This window comes from Molothrus aeneus, chromosome 5 (genome assembly GCF_037042795.1).
Source record: "Molothrus aeneus isolate 106 chromosome 5, BPBGC_Maene_1.0, whole genome shotgun sequence".
NCBI classification, from domain to species: domain Eukaryota; kingdom Metazoa; phylum Chordata; class Aves; order Passeriformes; family Icteridae; genus Molothrus; species Molothrus aeneus.
This window is the reverse complement of record NC_089650.1, coordinates 29,220,081-29,243,158: the sequence shown is the minus strand read 5'-3', so window position 1 is coordinate 29,243,158 and position 23,078 is coordinate 29,220,081. Positions and strand designations below refer to the sequence as shown.

The window sequence follows — 23,078 nt, the reverse complement described above, 5'->3', positions numbered from 1 at the left end:
AGTTTGTTTATTTAAAGTTGAATTAGTCAACACCTATATTTTTGTCACTTTCCAATACCAGGCATTTGATTTACTCTTTGTGGGCTTAGATAGCTATTTCCTTGGGAAGATGTTTCCCCAAGTATTAATTAGAATGTCTATGAGCAGATAGGTTTTTCTGCTTATTTATAAAGAGTATTTTCTTCTATAAAACAGTATTTAATTTGATTTCAGTCTGATGAATGCACTTTTTTTCTGCATAGTGGCATGATTTTCCTGTTGATGTCACTGCTCGTAATATTTTTGGGCTGTCATCTCCATCTCCTTTTTCAGTGTTGTTCAGTGAGGAAAGGAGTAAACTCATCTCACTGGTATATCTCCAGCTCTATGCTTCTACTTACCTTGGTCTTCCGGCAATCAACACACAAAGTATATGAATCTAAACATCAGTGTTTCAATTTGACATCTACTCACCTCTGTGGCAAAAATTGTTTCATCTAGTTGAGAATCTGAGGGTTCTTTTATCAAGCTATTATTTTCCTGATAGTATTTATGAGGTAATTTAACTTTTCTACTAAAACCTGTATAAACCACTTTTATTGGAGCATCCTCTATTCTTTCTTATCTATCACCCACTTCATTTTGGCATTTGTTTTTTGAGTAAGTGACTTCTTTGCTTTATATACAGTCTCACATTCAGTGGTTTTCTGCTGAAGTATTCTGGGAGAAAAGGCATGTCAGAGTCTGTCCAAAAATGTGATTTTGCAATCTGTGTCTCTGCGTTTAAGGCTAAGACTTCACACAAACATCTTTCTGGGTGTGAGAAAAGAGCCCTCTCTAAAATTCACAAGGCGATACAGGAATTTAATTTTATTTTTAGTTTTGCTCAAACTGAACCCAAAGGCATTTTCAGTCACAAATGCAGCAAGATGAAAGCAAAACAAAAAGCAAAACAGACTGCAGAGACAGTCAACATTTCACCACTTGTTTTCTTTTCACACTTCTTAACACCAAGGAAAGGGACTACACATCAGTACCCGTCAACACATATCAGAGCCAGGATTTTTTGCCCATAAGCATGTTTTTAATTTTCTACTGGTCTGCTTCATTATCAGCAGTCAACCTGTCTAACAAATCCAGGGTATAGCTGAACAATCCCCATTTTGTTCTGGTTGGGTGACCTAGGATTTAATGGTAAATTTCTTCCCTTTTCCGTATAATTTTTACCACTATTTAATCTACTGATATCTGCTCCTTAGTACAGGGGGATTTAATGGCAGTGTGCTGCAATGTAAACATGTAATTACCATGAACATTTCCGAACAGAAATGTGTCATCAGTCTGATGCAGCCTTTTAAGTCCCATTGCACAGAACAACTTCTTCCTTTTTAAGGAAGGAAATGATAATGAATTTGAAATGTCATTCTATGCCTATTTTTCTGCTGAGTTAACAGTTTCATAAGAAACAGGTTTTCAGATGTTTTCCCAGGAGCCAAAAGGTATTTTAAAAAATGTAACTGTGGTGAAGGACCATAGAGTTCATATTGTTTTATTCTCCTAACCTCATTGTTACAGTTCTTAACACCAGAGGAATAATATCATCTGCATAACACAGAAAACATATTTTTAACCTAATTCTGAGTTCAGGCATTCTCTCAGAAAACAGATGGAATGGGTGCACTCACAAATGCAGTCAAGAATGAAGTATGAGAATGAATGCAGGAACTAGATAAGAACTCAGGATGTCTTGCCATCACAACTCAAAGTTAGAAATTAATGTATCCTATCCTTGAACATTATGCTTTCTATTCTAAAATTCTAAAATTATCCTTCTTGAGTATTCTCAGAGTATGGTTTCCCCTAATCATCAAACTGAGTAGTGAAAGAATAGGCATAAAAAAAAATATTTCATAAAACTGCTGAGGTAGATTAACTCTGTCCACTAGGGATGCTGTGATTTGAAACTTACGACAACTTTACACAATTTTTCTTAAAGACAATAAGTGGTGTATAATTAATTAGAAACTTATTCAAAATTATGAGGGGAAAAGAAACCCAAACAAACAGATTGTTGCGTGAAAAATGGACAGAAGTAAAAAAACTGAAGAATTTCTACCTCAGTTCCAGTCAAAAGCACACATTTTGTTCAAACAGCAAAACACTTCAACATTCTTTGTACTTTTTGTACTTTTCTGTTCGGAATGCAATTGAGACAGAAATACGTTGGGAATCACTATGAAATATTACTGATCTTCTTTGATGGAAAATAGGAATTAGCCTCAATTTTCACCTCTTCATTCCATCTACTTTATGTAAGAAGGTAGTTTGTGATGAATGAAGCGAGGTACACCAGGTGTTCTTCGGTTACATTCTGCAAGTCTTCTGCAAAAAAACACAGAAAGCAGCATATATACATATATATTTATAGCATTGAATTCTGATGAGATATAATTTAATGCAACCACAAGCTTTTGTTCTCAAATAAATATTCACATAGCGTAACAAATTAGAAGTTCCATGACTATATGGAGAGAGGGATTATTCACTTACTGTCAGATATCTTGTCTCTATCAAATGGCTTCAAGCTAATGATTTCAGTCCTATAAATTCTGGAAAAATTAGTAAACTCCTTCCTAAATGTTTTGCTTTTTGGAAAATATAAATACTTTTAACTCTTTAGCAATGTTAAAAAATATCACTTCAGTTTTCAGTTATCAGATAGCTTTGTAGGTGCTTCTTACAAAACACCATTCTCTCTTCTGAAAACAAAATTCATGCTGATTGCAGTTGCAGAGAACATAATTAGAGAACTGTCCACAAGTTCAAAATGCAACTCACATTATATTCCATTTGAAATACTATTACTTCAGAGCTGATTACAGGGCTCAGTACGTGAATACAGGAATTTGAAATCTGACCACAAGTGCTCTGAGCTGATGCATTCTTTTCAGCAGAGTTTGTGAAAAAAGCCATGTGGTTGGACATTAATTACATATATCTCTTTTAAAATCTTCTTTCTGCCATAAATAGGAGAACCTAGATAGTGTATTACCATTTGTTTTTGATTAGAACATTTTGGTTTTACCATTCGGCTGCTGTGACAATCCAAGAAGCTGACAGAAGTTGCAGTTAGTGTGCATTATACATTGCTTATTTTGGGTAGAACTAGTCAAAATAATTCATATAATTCATTATTATTTATGCTACTGAACAGCTAGAAAGCTCAGATCTTGGGCGAGGATCCTCCAATGTGGAGGAGAGGAGAGGAGAGGAGAGGAGAGGAGAGGAGAGGAGAGGAGAGGAGAGGAGAGGAGAGGAGAGGAGAGGAGAGGAGAGGAGAGGAGGCTGGAGGCTGTGCTCTGTAGTGCTTGTTGGAGGGTGCCGGGCAGCAGGAGGCGGCCCCGTAAGTGGGGTTCTGTGCGTCCCCTGGCCTCAGCGGGCAGTTGGAGGGACCCCCTGTAATCAGGCGGGTGTCCCTGGCCCCGGTCTTTCAGAGGCGTGGGGCCAGGAGTCATTGGGGCCGGGCGTGTGCCCTCCCTGTCCTCAGGGCTGGGCTCGCGGCCCCTCGGGCCCCTCGGCTTAAGGCTGTGAGCTGGACTGCCTGACTGTAGAGTCAGGTTCCTGTTGCCTTGGGGGAAGGCCGAGCTCTGTGACTCCCTGGGTGTGGACCGGCCTGTAAGCAGGCTGCCGGTCTGGGAGCCTTTGTGCTCCCTTCAGCTGGCAGCCTGTGTGGGGTGCCTGCCCCGTTAGTGGGGAGCGCCCCACAACTGGAGAGAAGGAGCCTCCATAGGCCTTGTGGACCAGAGACCCCTGCAAGTGGGGGCCAGTGCTCTGGAGTCTCAGGCACTTTGCAGTCCAGGCAGCGGCTTGAGCCCCTTGTAAGCAGGGGTGCAGCCTCTTGGCCACTGCTTTGCATGCCCAGCTTCATTTGCCCAGAGGGCCCGGCTCCCAGCACGGCCTGGGACTACGACAGAGGTTGCGACGGTGAGTGAAGCTGAAGGTGGAGACTTTTGGGCAGCTGGGGGCTGCATGGGTGGTGGTATGAGGATCGCGTTGTGGGGCTGTTGGGTGGCGGTTCCCTTTGGGAGCTAGAGCTCCTCAGGCCTGATTGTGTCCTGGTTTTGCAGAAGCCGTGGGACAGCAAGAGCGAGCCATAGGAGTGGCCTCTTCGAGCTCAAGTGTGGAACGGCGAGGCAAGAGCGAGCTTGGAGCTGAAGAGGGACACAAGGGGCCCTCTGGGCAGAGGCTTTTCCAGGCCAGGGCACCTTCAGGGTGCCGCGGCTGGCTTTGTGCTGGGCGACCTCCCTGTGTGCAGGGCTGGTCGTTGCTGTGCTCGGCCTTTTGCCGTTGCGCTCCTTTGGCTGCCCAGAGCGAGAGGCAACCCTGTAAAGGAGGGTGAGAGCCCCTGTCTCTGCACCAGAGGGGGGAAATGGAGCTCTCTTGGCCCCCAGCCCAGCTACCCTGTAAGCAGGGCAGGGCTTTTCCCCATCCCCAGCAGCTTTGTACCTGTTGCTGGCCCCTGGCCAGTGTGAGCCCCTGTACTCGGGGCGTGTCACAGCCCATGTCCCTGTCCCAGGCCTGAAGTACTTCAGCACGTCAAGCCCCCTGTAGCCTCCCCTCAGTGCATGGGCAGGTCTAATACTTTCCTCTCCCGCTCAGCATTAGGAATGGCTCCCTGGAGTAGGTTGGCTGCACAGAACTTGCTCCCTTCTCCTGGAACTGTCTCCCCCTCCCCTGCCCCCCTTGCCTTCCCCTTAGTTGGTATGAGTGAGGAAGTGTGCTTGTGCTTTAGTCCCCCTCCCTTTAGAAACAGAGCAGTGTAGCTTGGACTTCCCAGGAGGGAAAGAGGAGCTCTGTGCAGCCACAGGCAGGTGCCCAAAATGCACAGGTGGAGAAAGTATCCGGCCTTACCCCTGCTTTCCGAGAATGGCCTGAAGCCGCTTAGCGGCAGCATGGGCACCATAACCCACCCGTAGCCAGGGTCAGGGCACACGCCTATGCTGCCAGCGTGCGGGCCCTGTACTCGGGGCACATGTCAGGACCTTGGCAGCACCCTTTGACCCCAGGAGCAGCCCCGCCCAGGTCCCTGTAAGTAGGGCTGGGGAGGCTCCTTGAGCCAGGCGACAGGAACGAGCGCTCAGGGGCCCTTGCCAGGGGGCAGCTTGCACAAGTGCTGTGCCGAAGGGCACGGTGCGGCCTTTGGCACCGCTTCGTCTCTTAGAGTCCAGACCACAAACACAACTGAACTCCAACAGATAGAGTATAAAAATATATTGCACTGTCCAGGGAGCAGTAACCATGATTAGATCCTAAATGTAGTCTGTGATGCTCAGTCAATAACAACTGGTTGGTCATGTGCACCTTCCTGAAGCTTAGGCTTCTTTGCTTTTAATTTAGGACTACAGCTGGGCCGTTTATGTTCCTGTGATTTCTTCACCCCTGAATCTTGGACAGTCTTTGATCCAGCCTGGGCATTTTCTCTGCTTCCTTTTGAAACTGAAGATTGAGATGGTTTGACCTGAAAGATTTAAGAGTTCAATTAAAATTCTAACATTGCTTTCCTTTTTTTATCATGTTCCCACACAAGAGAGAAGATATTCATGATGTACATGCATACATGTATACACACACATGCACATATACATGTGCTCCATCACATTTCAAACACTTCTGGATGTTGAATCTTGAAATTCTGTGGCACGAGACTGGCAAGTGCCTACAATTAGAATATTGTTGATATTCTCACATTTCACTGACCATAAAAGCTAAGAGCAATGTTTTCAATGCCTTTAAAAAAGAAATAATAATGTCAAAATATTGCCAGGAACTTATCGAAATGAAAAGGGTGTGCTGGGTTAAGCATAGAGACTAGACTGGGGTTTTTTCTGCATTTTTGCTTCTGACATTGTTTGGGAAGTGTGTTGTTTACACTACTAACTAAAATGCAATTTGAGGAGGATAGAATGACTGCATTACTACAAAACATGTTTTGAGCAGATGCCAAATGATTAAATTAAGCTCTAATGGAGAAGATAGCTATAAGGCAAATCAGAACAGATGTAAATACCTTGGAAACACTTTTGCTGTTTGTTATCACCTCCATGGTGATGACGTGTCCCTCGTTTTTCAGCAGCCGGGCTTTGGGTCCCACCTTCAGGTAGGATATTGTGGCAAAGGCTGTGAAGCTGAAATCCTCCCTGCATGAATGAAATCACTGTTACAGGGGAAGGTTGGAGATGGAAGCCAGAGTATGCAGGGGGAAAAATAATCATAGAATCATTAAGGTGAGAAAAGACCTCCAAAATCAAAGTCCAATCAACAAGCCAGCACTGCCACTAAACCATGTCCTCAGGTGCCACATCTGCATGTTGTGTGAACAGACCCAGGAATGGTGACTCCAGCACTGCCCACCTCAACAGCTCTTTCCATAAGGACAGAGACACATTAACCCTTCTGATGGATGTTCCAGAGAGCAGCCTACATTCTGCTTTATCTATTCAAGTAGACAGTGACTTAGAGCTACTCCAATACACTCAACATTTACTTAACATAATTCAGTGTGTGGACCTTACACGCACAAAAACACTCAGATGCACAATTGTCAATCTCCTAAAACACGTGTAAGAAAATGAGATTTAGCAAAAAAGATCTAAGTCATCAGCTCAACCTATTAATAATATTAAAAAAGCTGTACAAAGAGATTCAAAGGAAAGTTAAGTCAAAATAAAGGAATTAGATCCTTGTAGATATTCTTAAACATAGAAATTATATGAGAAGATAAAACACATAGCACATAGACAGCTTACAGAGGCAGCACTGGTATTAGTTCCACTATGCTTTCTTAAAATTTCTGAGTACCACTTTCCACATTAGCCAGTCCTTCCTGACTTAGACATGGTGTGCACAACCCCATTTGCTCTCCTTTTCCATGGAATGTGAAGGAGATCTGTATGAACTGCAGACTTCTCCAAAGTAATCCTGCTGCAGATTTAAACATTCTACCTGAATACAGAAGACCCCCAGCTTTTTAAAATTGCACGAGATGCAGCATTTCAATTGTTCCTCTGACTTTAGAAATGGAAATATAGCAATGCTTGAAGGGTTTTTAAGAATACATTAAATGCATCTGAAATGAGAACAGGACTACAGAATGTATCCATTCATGTTATACCAAAGTAACAAGAGAGCAAAGAAAGATGACTACTAAATGTTAAAAAACCAAACCAAAGAAAACAAAATCGTTATCTTACATACTTCAGATACTGCTGCAGCAGTAAATGAGCAATAATTCTCTCCAGCTCCTCTCGAGGGTGCTTGGGTGGAGTAACTTCAGGCACCCTGAATTTGGACACACCTTTCCCAGACCAGGCATCGATTAATTTCAGTGGGGTGAGTTTCTCACTCATGCTGTCAGCTTGCTCAAGGATCTTTATTAGGTCCCTGCAGTACCCTGTTACATCCAGCTTCTCACATGCTGCAAGTAAAAGTGAAGGAACATTTAAACAGAAATGTAGTTAGACATATTGTTATATGTAGCTATAAATACATCTCTTTGTGCTATATAACAGCAAGGCTTTTTTTGTTTTGCTTTTAAACTAACTTAGCAACAGTAGGCCACCAAAAACTGATATTCATAACAAAATCTGCACCTTGAAAACAGTCAGTAATACAAGCACAGGTCACAACATTTGTTCAGAGTTTTTCTACACCAGGTATTTCTTTAAATCACCTTTTCCCATGTTCCCTGTCCTTTACCTACCATTCTCTCTACAGCAGTTATCACACATTCTATTGCAGTTGGCAGAATCCCACACTTCATCAAAGTGGTGAGCTATGAGCACCCGGCGACACCTGAGGAGCAGAGAGCAGAGGGCGGCTATGGATCCCAGGTGGGTTTGTCACACCTGCCTTATGCAGCATGAAATGGCAAAAGAGTCCTAGGGACAGTTCAGATCTCAGAACAAGCACAAAGAATTATCAGAGGAAAAATCAGAGAACAGAGGCAGCAACACCAGCATTCCCTATCAGCTATGCCAATACTGGTGTAGGAACAGTTTGGTTGAAGCACAAGAGTACCATCTGCAGTTCCAAGAGAATGAAAAATGGTAAGAATATGAACTCATGGTTACACTGAGGCCACAAAAGGCTTTACTGGGTTGCAGCAGTTTTGTCCACGGATACACATCTTCCGTGAATATTCCAAATATCACAGTGAAGCAGGTGAAGCAGCAAACACACCTGGATTCCTATGTTGCCATTAAACACTGTAACTCAGAGCCAAAACCACAGAACTCCAGTATTTCCTCTGACTGGGATCTGAAATCCAAACAGTGTTTGTTGACAGATACTTCACCTCAACACAACCACTTCCAGAATTGTATCCTGAAGCTGGCAAGCTTGCTCCTGTTTTTATGGGTGGTTTTGTTTGGTGATGGGTTCATTTTGGTTTTGTTTCAGGTTTTTTCTTTTGGTTTTTTTTCCAAAGACTCCCTAAAAAGCCCCCCAAAAATTAGCCCATTTAAAAACTAAGCAACCAAGCCACCACAGTAACTTACTTGCTCATATTTTGGCAATAAGATACCATATCGTACAGCTTCTCTTGGCCAACATTTTCCATCACCACCATTGAGCTGATTCTGAATATATCTCCAAACCCATAATACAAAATGCAGTCAGCTTTTTGGTCATCTCTACCTGCAATGCATTAAAATGAACAGATAATGACAATCTCAACCAATTGCCCCTCAAGTTCTTTGATAAACTCTTCTCCACATAGACTCATATCTGTCTTTAAAAAGGTAATGAGATTAACAAGATCAAAAAATCCCAAAACACTGCAAAACGTTTTTGGGGGTGGAGTTTGGCCATAACAGGTATTTAATGCTGCTAAACATTGATCAATCCTTAAAATTCCCTGCTCCAGACTCCCCATCCTACTTGTATTTCATACAATGAGTAAACATCATCTAGAGGCAATCTGAGCAAATCACACATCCCAGGTGCTGTACAAAATAAAAAAAAAAAATAAAATTGTATATCAAATCTGTGTCATGTTATTCTGGTAAGCCACAGATTTGATAGAAAATCAAGTATTTAAAAAGATGCCAGATAGCCAGTTATTCTTTGTTACACTGCACTAGAGGCCTGGTCATGAATTCAGTTTATATTTAAAGCCTCTTTACAGAGGCACTATCATTACACCCTTTGAAAAGTGTCTCAAAGGCAAAAGACTTTGCACAACTGCCTGGAAAACTCAAGGACAGTTTTGCTGGTGTCATGGATGTCAATGGCAACTTGGCCAAAGCCACTTCCCGCAATACCTGCACGTCCACTCTCTTGGTAGTAGTTTTCCATGGACTTGCTCATAGAGTGATGAATTACAAACCTCACATCAGGTTTATCAATTCCCATGCCAAAAGCAACAGTTGCCACTACCACCTGTGAAAAAGAAAAGGATTGAGAAATCATCAAGCTACCAAATCACAATTTCTTTAAACAAGACATAAGTCCATGTAAAGTATTTACTTAACCTGGATTTGATTTGTTGCCCATCCTTTATGAACTTTGGTTTTATATTTAGCATCCATGTTTGCATGGTAAGTCCCTGCCTTGATTCCCAGTTTCTGCAAACTCACAGTAACTTGCTCAGAATCCTTCTGAGAAAAGCAGTAAACAATTCCTGCACAAAAGTGAAAGAGGCCTCATTGTAATGCCTTAAAAAGGCCAAACAATCCCCAATAGTTAAAAACAATAGTGGAAGTTTTATTAGCTTGTGAAATATTTTAAAAGCATTATACAATTTTTGTGCCTATTAAGTCCACAGTATTGGTATTTATGAAGGAAAATTCTGTTATCAGCTTGGACCTGAAGGCTAGAGAGGAAATACAGGTGCCAATCCATAGAACCATGGAGGCATTCTGTAAATGCTCAAGGAGGACAATGCTTATTAAAGCTTTTTAAAGGGGTGCTATGCCTTATGACATCTATGGCATCTCACCTGAGGTTCAGTTAAATCTGCCTTTTGTCATTGGTCAGGCTGGGCTAAGCCAGGGATTACATACAAAGCCAGGTGATTTTGAATCATCTTAGCACAGTTTGTGCTCAGGGAGCTGCTCCTCACAGCCACAGAGCTCCAAGCAGAGACAGGGACAGACTGCTGCTCCAGAACCTGGGTTCTGCTGCCTTGGCAAGATATCTCTCTCCTCTTTATTTCCACTACAGAGTTTACTGACTGCACAAGTTCAACTTTTACAGTTCTGCTTTTATCTGCAATTCACCCCATAACGCCCATTCTGGGCAGTGAGTAACAGATGACTCTTCTGATCAAATATGAAAAAACACATTAAAGATTGCAAGTATCCTGACCCATGGATAGCAAACAATGGGTGATTTAAGAACATAGAGATCACCTTTTCTAAGCCTTGCATTTACAATCTTAAACCTTCCTATGATTACCTATGTAACCTTTGTTTTATAGACATCAACATTCCAGTTCAATACTTCAGAAGATACAAGTAAATTGTAAAGATATTTGAACAGTAATGAAGGAAGAGAGAAATTATTCAAGGTATGGTTCTTACTAAATACTATTTATTCTAATGCTGGATGTTTAATGTATGATGAAGGCAGAATTCCTCTTCATGCTTCAAGATCATTTGAAAACATCCCAACATCCTTGCAATGATGAAGATTAAGAAGATAATAAGTGTCTTTTGAGACACTTTTTACCTGACAGTCCTTTGTATCTTCCATTAATAGTCTTAACTATGTCCTCAATGAAATCTTCGTTATTTGAAGGCTTATGCCGAACCTCAAAAACACATTAAGCATACGTCAGAGTTCAAGTGGGCAAACAGTCTGCCAAACAGCTTTGTTTTACTTTTTCCAGTATAATAAACACAACTATTCTGCCATTTAAAAAGAATTACCATATTCTTTTTATGAACAGTCAGATTACAACTCAAAAAGTCCATTGAAAAATAAACCCAAGACAAAGCCGCAAGCTTTCCCCACCAAGAAGAATAAACAAACCTGTGGCCAAAGTGAAAATACAGCACAACAGAATAACTCATAAGAATTTTTTTCCAACAGGTTGAAGCAGTCTGAGCCTGCTGCCTGCCCCTCTCCCTGCAGCAGACAGCACAACAGCACAAACCAGGAAGCAAGACCTACCTCATAGTAAAGGTTGGGCCTGTTGAAGGAAGCAGTAAAGGTAATGCACTTCTGAACGTGCAAAATGCTCTGAGCATCCTTTAAAACATGATTGGTAGCTGTTGCTGTCAATCCAATCAAGGGAGTATTGGGAAACTGTCTTTTCAGGATACCAAGAGACTTGTAGTCTAAGCAAGAAAAGAAAAATGGAAAAGAAAAAGGTTTCTCCTACCACAAAGGCAAACGTAAAAAAGGCATTCTTGTAGACAGTATTTAATGGGGTAATACTGCAATAAATGTTATCACTGCTACTACTACAGAACTAATTTATACATCCAACAGAAGTAACAAGCAGCTGCACTTAGCAAAAGAGATGTCTTCTACTTGAGTTTTAAAGACTCTATCACAGAATCATTTGGGTTGGAAGACATCTCAAAGGCCATCTTGTTCCAATCCCCTGCCATGAGAAGGAAGATCTTCCACTATCCCAGGGTGCTCAGAGCCTCATCCAACCTGGCCTTGGACACCTCCAGGGATGAGGCATGCATAACTTCTCTGGGCAGCCTGTGCCAGTGGCTCACCACCCTCACAGTTCTTCCTAAAACCCAAACTCATCCCACCCTCAGTTTGAAGCCATTCCCCCTTGGCCTGTCACTCCAAGCTCTTGTAAAAGTCTCTCCCCAGTTTCCTTTTAGGCTCCCTCCAGGTACTGAAAGGCTGCAATTATCAGCCACAATTCAGAAGGCAAAAATGAATGGAAGTAGAAATTCTTCAAACGTTAGAAAAATATGTATGGCATTGTATTAACCAACATTCAAGTTATTTTGCAGGTCTGTTGTTACAAAGAGCTTTTGAGTAAACAGAGCTTTTCTAATAAACAAGCAATGTGGAATTTGGATACATAGACCAGGCTGTAAAAAACTTTTAAAGGTTCAGTACTGACAATCACCTGCTGCCTTTGAATGGAAGTGCAGCCAGAGGTACACATCCAAATTCCACACTGCCTGTTGAACCAGCCTGGCTCTTGGCTCAGGCACCACTTCTAAGCAAAAGTGCTAAGAGTGACTTTACATTTAACATTGGGGTTAAATTCAAATTAGGTTTTCTTTCAAAGACAAAGAAACAGCAATCAACATTATTCTGCAGTCTCCAAGACCGGAAAAAGAGTAAAGCGAACTTTCTTTTCCTGTAAGCGAAGGGAATTTGCTTCCAATTGCTTTAGAGGTGATTAAAATATATCTCATAATTTACAAAATGCTGTACCTCTTTCATCAGAAGGGCCAGGGAGTGGGGTACAGAATGACACTTTCAGATAGCAGATTAAAGGTAAATATCATCCATATTAAAGATGCCATAAAAAAGCTTTGATTTTATAAAGCTCCAATTAAAGTAAGCAGAATAAGTAATTTTTCAGAATACTGACAGCAAAATCTATGTTGAAATCATCATTTGCATGACCTTAGCGCCTGCATGATTTGTAAATTAAAGTCCTTGAGCTAACACAGGTGTGTGTCATACATTAAGAATGCACTTCACCCAGAAAGGAAGCAGCTGGCTCATGACTGACTGACTGCTGCCTGAGGAGCCCTGCAGAGGGGTTTCTGAGCAGCATACCAGGCCTGAAGTCGTGGCCCCACTGACTGCAGCAGTGCACCTCATCCACGGCGATGCGAGCCAGGCACCCAGCCTGGTAAGCCTTCTCCAGCTTGGACATGAACATTTTGCTCTTTGCAATCTTCTCTGGGGTCACATAAATGAGCTTCAGCTGGGAATTCCTCTTCAGCATTTCTGTGTGCACCCACTTCACGTGTTCCTGCTCAAAAAAAACAGACAGCAGGGGCTGACAAACTGGGACAACACACTGGAGTGCTTCGTGCTAAGGCTCTTAGGAGGTGATGAGCAACTCATAAGGTGTCATTAACAGAGACTGATAAAGCGTTCCACAGCACTGACCACTATAAGCCTTTGTAGAAGATCACTGTATATGAAATGGTCATTTTAGTACTTAGAAAATCTGTACTGGAACTTTGAAGAAGCAAAGTGTTGAATATGTCTTTGCTCCATTGGGTGGTATCAATATTTCCCCAATAAACAGTGATGTACCAAACATCCCTGTGAAACTAAAAGTGTAAAATAATTCCTTGCACACTACAGTACTTTTTATTACTGAGTTTTCAGAGCTCTCTGCATCAAAGCAGGCTTCAAGTTTGGCACATTGCATCAAGCCAGAGAGTTATCAAATCCAGTGTCATGTGCAAGTTAATGATCACAGCCTCCTGCTAGTCAGGAAAATAAGTGTTAAAAAGCAACTGTCTAGTAAGAGACTGGGAAATGAGTTGCTTCTGGGCCTCTGGATCAAACAGCTCACCACCCTAGAGTAAGAGATAAATAATTATATGTAAAAGACTGCACTGCTCAACATGGTAAAAGCAGACAAAAATCACCTACTCCAAGTCTAGAAACTGAGTAAAAATCTACAACCCATATCAGCCAAAGGCACTTCACACCCTCTAAGCAGCCCCAAGAAATCTATTTATTCCACACATGGTATTGGTTCCCATGTGGTGCTGTCACTAAAACATGAACACAAGACACTTAACCACCTTTCCCACATCACAGCACCCTCCTGGCCAGATACTGTTGCTAGAACAGCCTTAGCTGATAAATCTGCCTCATCCATTCCATATTCACAAGTAACTACACAGAGCAGAGACACCAGCACATTGACCACACACCTTGCTGCTTGAGGCATTTAACAAAGCTGCAGAGATACCAAGCTGTTCCAAAACCATCAGCTGATCTTCCATGAGAGATATCAAAGGACATATCACCAGTGTGAAACCTGTAACAATCAACCATTGTGCAGTTCAGATGTCACAAATATCTCCTCTAATTCTTTATACTGATGCATCAGCCCTGCTCTGAAGAAATTGCCAAATGTAAGCTCAAGCTTCATGCACAGCAGGGGATTCCCCTCCTAGACAGCTGACAAGTGAGTGCCAGATCACACAGGGATAATTCTTATTAAATGCCCACAACACACACCTCCTCTTAGGGTCTAGACCACAAACACAACTGAGCTCTAACAGGTAAGAGTATGAAAATATACAAAACAAAAGCTGGATATCTGCGTCATGTGGTGCTGATTTGCCACAGAACTGAGCATTGACAGGGAGTGGTAAATTTGGCCTTTGTAAATAAGTCAACTTCCAATGCAACTGGATGAGTTATTAAAAATAAACCAACCAAACAAAACCAAATCGATCAAACAAAACCCACACCAAATAATGTTCATTCTCCAAATAACTATAAAAGGGAGAAAATAAATCTATTTCTTTATATCATGTCCTTTTTTTTCCTTACATACCATCAGAACAGACAGCTGGTAACTGGTAACAAAGGCTCTTCCCACCACCTGTGGGCATGACAAGAAATATATCCTTCCCTGCCATTGCAGCATTTACTGTTTCAAGCTGCAGTGATCTAAACTTCTGGAGTTTAAATTTGCTCTGCAGTGCAGTTTTTATCTTCTCATACCATGGAAAATCTGTTAAGGGAAAAAAAAAACCTCAAACACATTTCATAAGCAAATTAAAATATAAGAAGAAGGGGTAATTTATGTATTGAATAACTGAATCTAGCAGTGACACAATTTTAGATCTGGGAAAGTTTTTAAGGATTCATAATGGCACAGAAAAAGCTCCACACAACCTGAGTCTGTATACACCATATTCTAAGGTGGACCTTTGAAATCTCAAATTGTAAACACAATTCACCTCCAGGCAAAAGCTCTCATTGGACATGGATGTGAACTAATGTGAAAAACTGAAAACAGATGAACTTCAGAGTGCTAATGAGCATATTAACTTATTAGTCCAAAATAACTAGAAATTAGAATCCCACCCTGAAAATAAATAAAACCAGACACTGAGCCTTACAATAGTTACTCAAATGCTTCCCTCATACAAATGCAGCAATTACAAATAGCATAAAGAAGGAGGGATACAATTTTCCATATATTCCATCCATAATAAGCATTTATTAAAAAAATAAAGAGGGGGAAAAGTTGTTTAATCTTCCCCAAAATCACCATTCCAACATGCTTATAATAGGTTTTTCTTTTCTTCAGTAAAGACCTAAAGACTGCATTTTAAAAAGATGTAATCCTGTAAAAACTTAAATTATGCTTCCTGATACATAATTTTGGTACTATTAAAACTAAAATGCAGAAGAACTGTGAGAGCTCCAGGTTACACCACGTGCAAGGCAAGAATTAATTCTGGGACTTGAGGTGACATTGGAGAGAAATTTACAAAGAGCACAGTTAAAATCCAAGGCTCTGTGAAGCCAAGAGAAGTCTCCCACTGGCCTCCACGAGCTTTAAACTGGGAACAAATTTAGTTGCTGCTCTTAATACACACACAGCATCTGACTGCAAAGACATTAATTTTCAAAGCACAGGAGGTGAGAATCAGGCATAGAACTACACAAACCAAATGATGTGTTCAATAGCATAATTTGCAATGATAAAGTATCAATATTCTTACTATTCTTACATATGCATAATACTTCTCAAATACAGATAAATATGGATTCAACTACAAGATTAATTTCGTTTTTTAAAAAGCCAAAAAAAGCTTATATATATGATAGATATAGGCATTTACAAATTGAAAATTAAATTAAAAAGGAGAAAAAAGAAAATCAAAATATCTAAGTCATATGTGGCAAGCCATAACTTGGCCAAGAAGCAACAACTATTCAGGACTTCAGTTAATGTCTAACTTGGAACACAGCAGCCCTCCCAACACCACGAGGCACTTGCCACTTGCACTAATTCTACAATAATAATGTATTCTAGGTTATTTTTGGCAGTCAGCACCTATCTAATTTGCATTAATTTGGTAAGACAGTGAGGCTACATAACCCATCACAAACACTACCAATGTCCTACCCACTCAAGCAAGAGGAAACACAAAACCAGCAAAAACCAATTCTAAGTCCAAATTTGTCCTTATCAAACCCTGAAAAATTCCAAAGCAATTTGTTTTAGACCAGAAACAAGGAGAAGTATTGCAGTATAAGCATTTAGCATACAAGTATTGCAATAAGAATTTATTCTGGGATTCTAAGAGCAAATCAGATCAAATTGTGACTTTAAAACAAGCAAAGAACTAAAGCAGTTATAACAGGCCATTCTGACAGAACATATAATTCTGCCCAGAACAACTTGATTAGTGTTTAGGAATGTCCAGTGAGACAAGTACAAACATTACCCCATTACCCTGGCATGTCAGCCAGCTGATTAAAATTAAATAGGACAACATCATTATCCAAACAAAATTCTGTATAAGTGCATTTTCCCCTACTGGATTAGTTCACCTTTCTGTTAAAATATTAGACTTTGACTCTGCAAACCTTTTTTGTTCCATTCCTCTGCTGAGGTTTCAGTGTCTTTACTTCCACCTGCCTCCAAGTCTCCTGAGGACTGTTTTATCAGATTCTTTACTCTCATCTTCTTTTGCAGGAGCTCCTGCTGCTTATCCACGAGCTCCTGGATCTGCATCTCCACTGCTTGCAGCTCATTCTCAATGGACACCAGCACCTCCTCTAGCACTGCATGGAGAGACAAGGAGATGGCACAATAGACACCACAGCCATGTGCTGATGCCACTTTTAATTGTGTTATTTGTACTCCAGCCATTGATCAAGCTGTTAAGAAAGGCTTTATTTACATGTGAGAACCAACATTAACCCCAGCAAATTAAACTGCTCTGGAGTTGTAGACAGGGCCATTAGCAACAAGCCATGTTCATGCACCAAGATCTCCCTCCTCCACAGAACAAGAGGATGTGCTGAGCAATAGGGTTTGGGTGTAGAGGGAAAATGTTTTATCCATCTTTCACACGAGAAAGAAGTGAAGCAAATGCTCCCCAAAAGCTTGGGTCACACAAGTGACTCTTTGGCAGGAATTGCCTCTTTCCATCCCAATATGCATGTGTGTGAATTGCAGATTGTGTTCTAGAATCCAGTCCCTGGAGTCTAAAAGAATAATTAACACATACACCTGCATGCCAAGCATGTACTCCAGAGCCAGGTCAGAAAACCATCAGAAGGAATTACTTCCTCCCCCACACCCAGAAAACTCAAGAGATTTTGGCCCATCCAGAGCAGATATGGTAGTATGGTTATGGAAACAAAAATGCGTGATATGGAAAAAATATCTTCATTTCAAATAGCACAAAATGGTGACAAATGACTTCCTAAATGCCCACTGCTACTCAGCAGAAAACAGTTAAGAGTATCTTAAAATATGAAGCACATTTTAAAAATATTGAAAACCAAGTAATTTCATTGACAAACTTGATTTTCATCCTACAATAGCTTGGGTTGGAAGGGACCTTAAAGCTCATCTCATGCCAACTCCCCTGCCACTGGACCAGGTTGCTCAGATCCCCATCCAACCATGCCTTGAACACTTCCAGGGATGGGACATTTTGGTTTAGTTTCACCTAAGATATAAAAAGCTATCCAGTAAAAGAATTTTTTCTTCAAATCTTAAGTATAGTAGCAGAGATCCCACAAGCTCTTTTATGCATACATTAAATTAATGTAAATAACATCAGGTGATTGTGTCTTGTTAGCTAAGAGACAGCAAAATGAACATAGGGACTATAAATCATGGATTACCTGCAACAGCTGTCATCTTTGGAGATTAAAGAATGTTATCTTTAGGAGATCTTATTTAACCAAGCAACTGTCACTGAAAAGAAAATGAAATAAATACATTTTAAAATATACATTATAAGTAAACCTTCTCAACTTAGAACAAATTTTCTGCAGGGGACTCTTCATTACCAGAGCTGTTGATGTAACAGTTTAAGCACTGGTGAATTTAATTTGCTCACTAGATGACAACTGCTTTTTCCCTCCTGCAAAATGGATAAACACAAACGCACAACTAATTCCCAAGGCCACAGCTCACCAGGCTTCTAAATGAATCCAAGTGAAGTTTAACCAAGTAATACATTTCCTGCAAGAGGAATCCTCTAAGGCAGACCACACACTCATCCAAGTGCTCATTGCCATTTTTGATCTCTTCAAAGCTTATTTTACAGAAAAGTCTGGACACAATATTGTGCCCCTTAGAAAGGCAGCCACCATAACACCTAGAGGATCTGTTAGGAGGAAGTGAAAATGCTGTTTGGTTTACAGAAGGGGATCAATTTTGAATAATCATCAGTGAAAGGAACACAGAATTGAATTTATTGGGTCATTATTTGAACAACAGTTTTTGTCACATTGTACCTTAATAATACCAAACTCAAGAAATTGATATTTTCTGTTATTGCATCCTGAACTATTTATTACATAGATGGAAGCAAAGTCCAACGAAAGATGAAAGGGAATAAATTCAACATTACAATAAATACTGGGGGGAAAAGATTCCTCACTACCAGCTAATTCCACCACAACAAGGATCTTCCCACTCCTATAAATGGAAGGGGAAATAGAAAATTAATAATGATGTGTGAATAAAACATTCTGCATCACCCAGGGCCAAGGCCAGACCCAGACGCCTCTTGGTCACCTCCAGGAGCGGCGACTCCACAACCTCCTGGGCAACCTGTTCCAGTGTGGGAATATTCAGAGGCGTACAGTGTGAACATTATACAAATACATCTAGCGAGCGTATACAGTGCAATATTCCCTGCATCCCTCACCCTCACGCCAGCCGCGGGCACGGCGCTTGCCAGGCCTGAAGCACCTGCTCGGTGCGGCTGCGGGACGGGGCAGGACAGCCAGACGGACGGGCAGGCAGGGAAGGCCCCGCTCAGCAGGTGCAGGACGGGGCAGGACGGATGGATAGATGGATGGAGGAAGGAAGTAAGGCCGCCAAGGCGAGCAGGAGCAGCGCCTCGCAGCCGTGTCCTCCCGTGCGATGGGCTCAGCCGTGGGTCTAGCCGACAGCTGCCCCGAGGGCTAGTGCCGGCCGCACTCCCGCATCCCTTACCTTTTATCCCTCATCCCTGATCCCTCACCCCACTCGGCTCCCGCCCCGCGGCCCGCTCCCACCTGCGCCGCGCGCGCCGGGCCCCGCCCCTTCCGCCGCCCGCCCTCAGCCACTGGCGCGCGGGGCCCGGCGCGAGCGCCGCCGCTCCGCCAATCAGCGCCGGTCGCGGGCCGTGGGCGGGGCGGCGCTCCCGCGCGGCCGTACAAAGCGGCTGCTGATTGGCGGCCGGCGCGACCAATGGGTGGGCGGCTGGCCTCATGCGGCGGAGTGCGTGCTTCCGGAAGGCGTGGCCGCCGCCGCCGGTGTTGCTTGCGCCGCCCGCGCCGCTCCCCGCCAGGCAGGAATTGTCCGCAGGGATGTGGGAAGCTCCCCCAGCCTGGGGAGCCCCGGTGTGCCCGGCCCTTGGCGGCCCGGAGCTGCCGCTTGCCCGGTGAGAGCGGCTGGCGCTGACTTAGAGAAATAAACCCCCGCAGGGCACGGCCATGGAAACAGATCTGCTCTGTAATTGCACAAATTTTCGCGTGTGTACGGTAGTTCCGTACTCTGTCCTACACACCCCTAACCCCCCTTTCTTAAAAATAATTTTAATAATTTTTTTGGCTGTCCCAGGAGAAAACACGAACCAAGCTCAGCCCCAGGGCAGCAGTGCTGCAATATAAGTATGTTTATCTGTGTACAAGTCCGTTTCCAGAGGTTCAGAGCTGATAAGGTTATTTTGAAGCAGTTTATGAAACGCTTTGAAAAGAAAGTGAGTTACTCATAACTGCAGAGGGCTGGCTCTCTGTGCCCTGGCCCAGAGGTCAGGAATTCAGGATCCCTGCAGGAATTATTCTTAAAGACTGTGCTGCAGCCCAGCTGGAGGCTACTGGGATGTGCTCCTTTTTGTTAGTCCTGCTCAGTTTTTATAAGCTCCTTGTTTTAGAGCTGTGTACCTCATCCAGCTCTCTGCGAGCCCAAGCTCTAAAAATAAATTAATCTGTTTCTCGGTCTCAAGGATTTTGATGGTTTTAAAGTAACAGTAACCGGATGTAATTTTGCACCTGTAGAATGAAATGACATGGGTAGTAGTTTGATGAGGACTGTTTTGGCTGTTAGGGCTGCAGAGCAGCGCACAGACTGTGTTTTGGAGACAGTGTTTTCTGGTGATGTCAGAGTCCCTCTACTTGGCATCCCTTCCCCCCAACAGCACCACTTGTCTTGGTCTGTGTCACCTTGCTGAGCAAGGCACATTGAAAATGGGAGTTCTTCTCATTGGCTTGGGGCTTTATAAGTCTTGCATTGCTTAATAGCACCCTGAACATGATCAGTTTACTAAATAAGATATAAAATATCCAGGAGAAATCAGCATTTCCTCTGTGCAAATGAAACCTGTAAACAATTAGGCACTGCAGTGCAGTAAAAAAAGGTGCATCCACCAAGTGGGTGTGTCCAGAGATCCCATGATCACAGTCTGATCCATCAGGTAGCCTTTGGAATATTGTGACAATAGTCCTTTACACTGTGGCTGCAGTTCTTGAAGGTATATATATGTGTGATTGAAATAAATGTTGTGTCTCCAAATTCTCTTCAGTCCTTATCCTTCTGTTATCCTCAAGTAGTGTCTCTACAAAACCAAAGTCATGTATTAAGACATACTGCTTGTCACCAGTAGTTTTATTGTGTTCAAGTCTGAAGATGACTCTCATCATGGTTTCTGTTTCTCTACAAGCTGGCTGCAGAATTCCCATCAGAAGACATTTTTCTAGTGACAGCTTCCCCAATTATAAAAGCTGTAACTAATTTCAAGCAGGTAAGAGAGACTTCATTTTCCTTGCAGTAAGAAATGTTCAAAGTTTATTTGTGCAGGTAATTCAGAATCCAGTGGTGAAGATGCTCATGCCTTTGAGCTTGTTTTTATATTAGTGTGATTGCAGTGGTGTTAGTAAGACTGACAGGCTATTTTATAGTGATCAGCATTTGTGAATATATTCACACCATTCAGGCAAAGCTTAAACCATGTACTTACAGGACTGAAGTGTGTTCAGAGTTACTGAAGCTTTATTTCACTGCTTTATTAGTGACTGACCTCTTATAAGAAGCACTGGAATGGTATCATAGGCTTGCTCATGTTAGAATTTGGGGCAGAAACAGCAAAAATAGGGATAGCCTTCTGGGGAATTGCTTTGAGCTTTGTCTACTTCAGCAGCTGCTGATTGAGTGACATCTTTCCTGCTGGTTTGAAAAAAAAAATCAAGTGCATGCATGAATTCAGATTTGTGGCTAATAGGGTGAAGAAGCTGAGTCTGAGAGCTCTCCATGAGATTGTTGGAGTAACACCCAACTACAGAATGCTTTCTGAAAGTGCTGAGTGTCCAGCAAAGACATCTGCACAGTGCAGAGATGTAAAGTCTGTAATTCATATCAGTGGAAATTTACATAGCTGAAGAATAACATTAAGAATGCACTTCACCCAGAAAGGAAGCAGCTGGCTCATGACTAACTGACTGCTGCCTGAGCAGCCCTCAGAGGGATTTCTGAGGCCTTATTTCAGGCCCAGCTCATGACTGACTGACTGCTGCCTGAGCAGCCCTGCAGAGGGGTTTCTGAGCAGCATACCAGGCCTGAAGTCGTGGCCCCACTGACTGCAGCAGTGCACCTCATCCACGGCGATGCGAGCCAGGCACCCAGCCTGGTAAGCCTTCTCCAGCTTGGACATGAACATTTTGCTCTTTGCAATCTTCTCTGGGGTCACATAGATGAGCTTCAGCTGGGAATTCCTCTTCAGCATTTCTGTGTGCACCCACTTCACGTGTTCCTGCTCAAAAAAAACAGACAGCAGGGGCTGACAAACTGGGACAACACACTGGAGTGCTTCGTGCTAAGGCTCTTAGGAGGTGATGAGCAACTCATAAGGTGTCATTAACAGAGACTGATAAAGCGTTCCACAGCACTGACCACTATAAGCCTTTGTAGAAGATCACTGTATATGAAATGGTCATTTTAGTACTTAGAAAATCTGTACTGGAACTTTGAAGAAGCAAAGTGTTGAATATGTCTTTGCTCCATTGGGTGGTATCAATATTTCCCCAATAAACAGTGATGTACCAAACATCCCTGTGAAACTAAAAGTGTAAAATAATTCCTTGCACACTACAGTACTTTTTATTACTGAGTTTTCAGAGCTCTCTGCATCAAAGCAGGCTTCAAGTTTGGCACATTGCATCAAGCCAGAGAGTTATCAAATCCAGTGTCACGTGCAAGTTAATGATCACAGCCTCCTGCTAGTCAGGAAAATAAGTGTTAAAAAGCAACTGTCTAGTAAGAGACTGGGAAATGAGTTGCTTCTGGGCCTCTGGATCAAACAGCTCACCACCCTAGAGTAAGAGATAAATAATTATATGTAAAAGACTGCACTGCTCAACATGGTAAAAGCAGACAAAAATCACCTACTCCAAGTCTAGAAACTGAGTAAAAATCTACAACCCATATCAGCCAAAGGCACTTCACACCCTCTAAGCAGCCCCAAGAAATCTATTTATTCCACACATGTGTTGGTTCCCATGTGTTGCTGTCACTAAAACATGAACACAAGACACTTAACCACCTTTCCCACATCACAGCACCCTCCTGGCCAGGTACTGTTGCTAGAACAGCCTTAGCTGATAAATCTGCCTCATCCATTCCATATTCACAAGTAACTACACAGAGCAGAGACACCAGCACATTGACCACACACCTTGCTGCTTGAGGCATTTAACAAAGCTGCAGAGATACCAAGCTGTTCCAAAACCATCAGCTGATCTTCCATGAGAGATATCAAAGGACATATCACCAGTGTGAAACCTGTAACAATCAACCATTGTGCAGTTCAGATGTCACAAATATCTCCTCTAATTCTTTATACTGATGCATCAGCCCTGCTCTGAAGAAATTGCCAAATGTAAGCTCAAGCTTC

General features: G+C 42.3%; 1 protein-coding gene across 1 annotated transcript; it reads right to left on the bottom strand.

Annotated features, from left to right (window-relative positions):
- Nucleotides 1–834: 834 nt before the first annotated feature.
- RECQL (RecQ like helicase) lies at nt 835–19,030 on the bottom strand. The gene is made up of 16 exons (XM_066550577.1): nt 18,855–19,030; nt 17,821–17,893; nt 16,549–16,746; nt 14,498–14,677; nt 13,866–13,972; nt 12,745–12,943; nt 11,152–11,318; nt 10,708–10,789; nt 9,510–9,658; nt 9,300–9,417; nt 8,535–8,673; nt 7,739–7,830; nt 7,234–7,453; nt 6,047–6,176; nt 5,341–5,497; nt 835–2,361 (listed from the first exon to the last, which is right to left on the bottom strand). Exons 2-16 carry the CDS (start codon nt 17,834–17,836, stop codon nt 2,288–2,290), a joined length of 2,028 nt encoding a protein of 675 aa, XP_066406674.1. The 5' UTR covers nt 17,837–17,893; nt 18,855–19,030; the 3' UTR covers nt 835–2,287.
- Nucleotides 19,031–23,078: the final 4,048 nt, after the last annotated feature.

What these genes read in the sequence shown, in the direction of transcription:
- RECQL (XM_066550577.1), bottom strand. An exon ending in TAAATGCCTCAAGCAGCAAG is followed by an intron (nt 12,944 to 13,865) that starts GTGTGTGGTCAA and finishes TTTTTTGAGCAG; the next exon opens with GAACACGTGAAGTGGGTGCA. An exon ending in GGGCAACAAATCAAATCCAG is followed by an intron (nt 9,418 to 9,509) that starts GTTAAGTAAATA and finishes TCTTTTTCACAG; the next exon opens with GTGGTAGTGGCAACTGTTGC.